The sequence below is a fragment of the Cyprinodon variegatus genome, unplaced genomic scaffold, assembly GCF_000732505.1.
Source record: "Cyprinodon variegatus isolate N-32 unplaced genomic scaffold, C_variegatus-1.0 Scaffold1035, whole genome shotgun sequence".
In the NCBI taxonomy this organism is placed as follows: Eukaryota; Metazoa; Chordata; class Actinopteri; order Cyprinodontiformes; family Cyprinodontidae; genus Cyprinodon; species Cyprinodon variegatus.
In genome coordinates this window covers 129,044-135,926 of record NW_015151488.1, presented here as the reverse complement: position 1 = coordinate 135,926, position 6,883 = coordinate 129,044, and the positions used below count along the sequence as shown (strand labels likewise).

General features: G+C 38.7%; 1 protein-coding gene across 6 annotated transcripts in view; it reads left to right on the top strand.

Moving 5' to 3' along the window:
* The window catches only part of LOC107100951 (UPF0606 protein KIAA1549L-like), a 174,282-nt gene that overhangs the window by 60,527 nt on the left and 106,872 nt on the right, over positions 1–6,883 (top strand). For 4 of the 6 annotated variants that reach the window (XM_015399652.1, XM_015399650.1, XM_015399648.1 and 1 more), the window contains exon 2: positions 5,681–6,343. In XM_015399652.1, the coding sequence (XP_015255138.1) occupies positions 5,681–6,343 (663 nt within the window). The remainder of the gene's footprint in view (positions 1–5,680; positions 6,344–6,883) is intronic. The other 2 variants (XM_015399651.1, XM_015399649.1) reach the window with 1 other exon arrangement.

The window sequence follows — 6,883 nt, the reverse complement described above, 5'->3', positions numbered from 1 at the left end:
TATATATATATATATATATATATATAAAGATATATATATATGAACTTGTGCTGCTGCCATCCACACCTTTGTTTATAGATGTTGGAGATTGGCCTGTTTTTCCAGTGTGGTCCTGTTTCTTTGGCTGTGACTGGCTGGATTGCTCTCTGCGTCCTCTTGCGTGGGAGCTGGTTCGGAGCTCGTCCACTGTGTGTTTCCTGGGCGGGGCCGCCTTTTTAAGTTGCTTTTTGTATCTCTGCTTCTGTCTCCTTGAACCCCAGTCGGCCTCAGCAGATGGCCGCTCACACAGAGCCTGGTTCTGCTGGAGGTTTCTTCCTGTTAAAAGGAAGTTTTTCCTCTCCACTGTCGGTACAAGCATGCTTACAGTGAGGGATTGCATTTGAGTCAATGAGTTTATGCAATCAACTGGTTTTCCTTAGATAGAAAACTTTGAATCAATTTGACTGTATGATCTGGTGAACTGGAAAGAGCCTTGAGATGACATGTGTTGTGAATTGGTGCTATACAAATAAAGTGAATTATATATATATTTATATAAATATATTTATTTTTTTTATTTTTTTCTTACACGCTGCAAAAATGTTTTTTTGCTGTGTGTGGAATAGCAGATGGCTAGTTGGCAGACTGAACTACCAACACTCCCCCTCCTCATCTTCTCTCTCCGAGCTTCACAGCTCTGACCGTTTGGCTCAGCGCTACCTTCGCACTTCCTGTGTGTTTGGCACTTGACCTGTCCTGCTCACTGTTGGAGCATTTCTAGACAAGCCATGACACAAATGCACAGGTGTATGCATGAAGCATTTACCAGTGCATGAATAACTGCAGCTGAAAAAGATAACCATGAATAATCAGAAGGTTTGTACTGATCAGTTCTGTGTTGGCAGCTGCAGAGATGCAGCAGCAGCGTTTCCACATCCAGCTGGCAAGACACCATGGTCAAAGCGTAATATGAGTCTAGCCTAAAAGCCCTGTAAATGACCACCGTGCTTTGTGCATCCTCTCTATGCTGTGATTCTCATAATCGGGTGTAAGCCGAATGTAACATGAAAATATGCAAAATGCAAATGTCCAAAAAGCTAATGCAGTTTAAATCCGCATTTATCCACCTTTAATCTACTCTTTCTTCTCCACAATCCAAACAATCCTGTACATATTTGGTCGCAGCAGAGGTTCCTATTTCCTGGTGTCCTGATAGTAGAGTCACATATGCTGCTCTCAGCTAGAGCAGGTGGCTTTCCTAACCATCCCCGCATACAGTAGATCTTTATCCATCAATTCTTCTGTAATTCTCACCATCTATTCATTCATCACTGTGATACCCTCACTTGTGATGGACTGCACCCTTTTGGAAAAAGATTATTTGCTATTGAAGGAGTTTCTGACTTTGCCAAGTTATAATGTCATAGAGGCAATAGCTGACATTATTATTAGTGATTATCTGTTCATATCTGAGAGATTATTCACTGGAGCAAATACAAAACATCGACATTCATTCAGGGCCATGTGTCTTCTCTAGCTGACAACCCTTGGTCACATGATCCATCACCCATTAGCACAAAGACAGTCAACTATTGTGGCTAATTGTTGAGCAAAGCTTGGCGTCCTGCTGTGGTTCTACCCCAGATCTGTTGGGTGAGATGTGCAACTTGGACATTATGAGCAATGATTTAGAAACATGTAAACAAAATAACAGACAAAACCATTAGTAACTGTAACTGTAAAGTTTAAGATAATTTTAACGTGCAACACTAAAATGTTTAACCCTTTATAGGGTAATTTATTGTTTTTGATCAATTGCATACCCCTTACAAATGGATTCCCCCCTCCCCCTGTCACTCAGTGAGGTCTAGAAGCACAAGATCTACATCCAGCCATTCAGCAAAGATACTTCTACATGGCTGAACATCTTATTTTGTCATTTGACCAATTAAATGAGCCTTTGAATGATATATTACCTACTTTAAGTTAAGTTGAAAAAAATGTTAACAAGTCAAGAAAAAAGGTAAAAAGCTAAGTGAAAAGTTAAAAGTAAAGATAAAAAGTTAATAGTTTATATTTTATATAAAGTTAAGTTTATATTTAGGTTTATGAATTAAAAAATTAAGTGCCAGTATCAGCATTAATGCCTCTAAGGTTATGTTTTTCCAAAAAATATGTTTCTTTCCCTCTGAGTGTTTTTTAATGATTTTTTTATAGAAGCACTTTAGTTATTTTTCTTAATATATCCGGGAAAGTTGGTGTTTCTTGTTATTACACTGACATTAATTTTTGCTATGAAAATATCCATGTCATTTGAATGTAAAAAAGATAATATGGTCTTGTCCTGGATTCCAATAACACTATTGGCCTGAAATTTAGATTTTGTATTTCACAGAATTCCCTATAAAAGGTTTACACCTAGATTGAAACGTGCTGCTCCACAGTTATAAAGCTCTTTTGACACTTTATAACAATCATGGTTTTTGTTCTGTTTAAGTTTTATCTTTGAGTTTCATGGGTTTGTTTTCCATTTTGTGTTATTGTAGTCATTTTGATTGTATTTGAGTTCTTAGGTATTTCTTGTTTTCCCTCTATTACCCTCCTGTGTCTGCCTCCTTTTCTCTAGCTCCCTTCTAGTCTCCTCTGTTCACACCTGCTCCCAATCTGCTGATTAGCTTGGTCTTTGTTTCTCTCTCCCGTATATGCACCTCCTGCTCAGTTACTGTTGCTTTTTTGTCGTAATTTCATCCCCTTCATGTAAGTTTTCCTGGTTTTTCTTTATTTTTGTGGATTCTGAGGATTTATGTTTTGGGATTTTTGCTTCTCTTGCCCTTTTTGGTTAATTGAATCTGCAAGTAACCAACTTCAGCTTCAGTGTCTGCATTTGGGCCCTGTCAAAGCTCCACCCTACCGCGACAATAACAGCTCCCAATAGTGTCTAAAATTATAAAGAAGCAACTAAAAGGTTTATATGGAGGCAAAACATATGCAAGTGTCGGAAACTTAAGAAACTTTTTCAAAGAGTTTCTAAGTTGAATTCTCCCAAAGAAATTACATTAAAAGAACCAATGTTTTTTTTTTTTTTTATGATCGTTACCTTAAAAACTATTTTATGTTTTGCCTCACTTCAACACTGAAACATTCTAATAAATAGGATCTGACCATTAATAGCTCATATTTAACAAGTTATATTAAAATTGGCAGCTTTAAACCTTGTTTTATTATGTTGGATTTGGAGCACACTTTCTCTTTAGGTTTCGAAAGTTGCAGATGAATGACTTTTTATTTAATGTAAAACATGTATGATGGCCACCTTCTTGGTAAATACATGGTATTAAGAAATAAAGAATCCAGTGAATCTTGATCAGCAGAGGGATGACTTTTAGGTTAAATTTAGTTGGCATATAACTTACCCAGTGGCGCCCGAGCTTCGTGCCCCTGTCATCTTGTTTTTCCACTCTATGAAAGTGACTAAGGCTCCCATCTGAGCCCAAAGATGCATGAACATAAACAGACAGTGGATTAATTTCCTCCTCTAATGACATTTATGATATGACATGGTGTAACGAGGGACAGATTGCTGAATGATGGTAATTAATGACGTGATATTTGAAATGTTTTTATCGGAAGTTTCTGGAGGATGTGCAGCAGCTCAGCAGAGCTGTGTGCTGCAAAGCCTCTCTAGATCAGAATGGCCGCTTTTTAATTAACCGAACCTCCGCAGAGACTCGGGGAGCGTGGGAAATGTGTGACACATTTAGAAGATGAAATGAGGAGGTGTTGAAATATGAAAACAGATTCTGAAGTGCAAAAGTTTCCATACTTAATAAGCTTTTTAAATTATCAAACTTTCTCATAGGTATTTAATACCATAAATAAAGATTAGATAAGATTGATGGTGCAAGTTGGCCTCTCTGCTCAAATTATTTTCATATTTGCTTCTACCCTCCTTAAGACAGTCACAAAAAGATATTTTTTAAATTTTCTGTGCAGAAATGGTTCAAATGTCAGTTTAGAAAAAAAAAAAAAATCTGTAAACCTTAGTTTTGCAGATTTTGCCTTATATTCTTAGTTTGGATTTGACTGAACCCTTCCTCTCTGACCCAGACAACTGGATGCTGCATTGTTTATGTAAATGTATGTTTTGGGTTGACCTGCCTAAAGAAATTGACAGGAATTATTATGGATTTTTTATTCAGCACTCCTCTACAAAGGTCAGATATGTGCAATGCATAACTGATAGTCGGTCATATGGACAGATTCTGGCTGAGCCGTGGATCTATGCAGCTCCTGTCAATTTAGAAGGACAAAAATGTCTTGAAATGTTTACAGCTGCACTGAACTCCTTCAGATTTCAATGTCGACTCATGAAAGGTTCAAAACAGAATATTATTTTAGAACCTAAATCTGTTTTAACCTCTTGATGGGGTTCTGGCTGGCCATGCCATCAGAACATTGTTGTCTAATGTTCTTGAACAAACATCAGAGGCCTTCAGAGAACAGCTGGATTTATTTTACCGTATTATTCCACACTTTTTTAGAGTTTTCTTTGCAGTGTTTTTTAAAACCTTGTATTACTTCAGGATACAATGTACTTTCATAAAAAATACTTATAAAATAAGTACGTCTGGTTGTGACTTGACAAAATGGAAAGTTTAACGTTTGAATGATGCTGTAAAAATCTGTGAATTAAACGTTTGAATTTAGTTATGATCAAAATGATCAAAATCACTTAAACCAGACAGGCAGATGCCGAAACCGACATCAGTCAACCCATTGCTGATATGCGCTGCATATATTTTTTATGATCGATTTTTGAAGCTGATATCACTTTTTCTTTCTGGTTTTATATGATAAAAATGATGATAATAAATGTCAAACAAGCCTAATTTTAAACAAGAATAAACACTTATTAGCAAATTAGAGAAAACATGAACAATGGATTGCAGAAGAAGGAAAGGGCAAAACATGAGCTTCAGGTGATCTCAAAGCATGGCTGCAGAAGGCAATAATGAAAACATGTTTGACTGAACAAGAAAAAAATGTAAATATCAAACTAAAATATCTGCTGCCCCATGTATCCGTCTCTCTCTAAAGGTATTTTCAGGTATTTTCAGATCATTATTAAATGAAAAATGACCCTCTCTGGTCTATAAATAGCCGACACACACGTTTGCTTTGAGAGCAAATGTCATCCTTATTCATGTTGGACCAAGCAGAGGGGCAGCATGTTTGTTGTGGAAATAATAAACCCATGAGCCTGTGTGGCTAACCTAAGGGATGAGATTAGTATCTGTGAAATCGCAGCTGATTAGGTTGCATTTGTGTCCTAATTTATGGGTCCCAGAACATGAAAATTAATTCCCTATGCTTTATCCTCTGAAACATAAGTGACCTATTTTTGCGGTATTACTGTTTTTTTTTTTTTCCAGTAGTCACAGTTTTAATCCTTTCCATTATGTGTGTGTGAGGCAGAGGAATAACAGAGACATTTTTATGGGAGTCTTAGTTTGGGTGCAGGCAGTGCAGGTTGAAATCTACTGACAGTGGGACAGTTGGAATGACCTTATGGGGAGTAATGAGTCAAGGCTTCCAGATGTGTTCAGAAGTGAGTCACTTTCTCTCTTTGCAGGCAGATGACTCAAAATGCCCCCAATTAAACATGAATTTCTCTCTGTTTTCTTTCTCTCTGTGTTTCAAGCAGCTGGGAGCGAACATCATGTGTCAATCGAGCACAGGGACGTTTCTCTGGACCCTACAGTCCACACAGTAACTCCTGGTATGAGAGACAGAGCTGGGGTTAAAGAGGCGTCTCCTGGAGCTGGTCCTGACGTGGAACTCAGGCGCTGGCCTGAGGGCAAAGTGTTTGCCGAGGCGAAAACAGCAGTCTGGACAGAAACACGTGAAGAAGTGGGCGCAGGAGCACATGGAAAAGTCTTTGCAGAGGCTGGGATTATGACAGAAACTCAAGCTTGGGCTGAAGGATGGAGGCCAGCAGACACGGATGATACGCTGCCAAGCGTGCCCGAAGATCCAGCTCCCATGCTGGTCCAGGAGAAGCTGAGGATGGGTGGAGAGGTCCAAAGGGAGCAGGCGGCCCTGTCATCCGTTCTCTCCATGCTGACAGAGTCGGCAGAACTGCACACTGCAGCAGTCCGAAAACCTTTGGGGTTGCTTTCCAAAGCAGCTTGGTCTAGGAGCTCTTCTTCATCATCCAAGGCCTTATCTTCGTCCACAATGAAAGCATCCACTCTGCCCTCCACTCCCTCCTCTCCACCCAGTAAAAAACTGAGTCAGACTACAGCATCGACCAACATATCTGTGGCTTTCGGAAACAACGGCTCTTCAGCTAACTACAGTTTGGGTGGGTATTCGACTTTCAGACGCCTGCCAAAGGTTTTAATTCCACTCATTCGTCATTCACAACCACATAGCTCAGTTTATCGTAGTGGGAGTTTATAACAGACCAACAGGCAGGAGTGTAGGTTGCAAAGTGGAAGAAAAAGCTTTTATTGTGTTAAACACGTTGAACTGACAGTTCAAAAATATGGCAATCATTTGTCTTATTAAAAATCAATCACACTCTTTCACTTCAGAATGGATGCATCTGCATTCCCTGTATACAGACTGCTGCTCTGTGAAGGCCTCAGAGGTTAGCTACACAACATTAATGACAAAAATTCACAGAAAAAGAATCTTTACCCACTTTAACACTATTGTTTTATGTTAAAGTAACTGAAGATGCTTGAATAGATCCAACAAACTTAGCAGATATGGTCAGAGATAAGGTTGTGGAAAGGTTTAAAAGACAATACGGTTTTCAAACAATATCTCAATCTTCAGTGGTGTGATGGATCACTGTTTGATCCATCTTCTAAGAGGGAAAGAGTTTGAGTGACCTGTA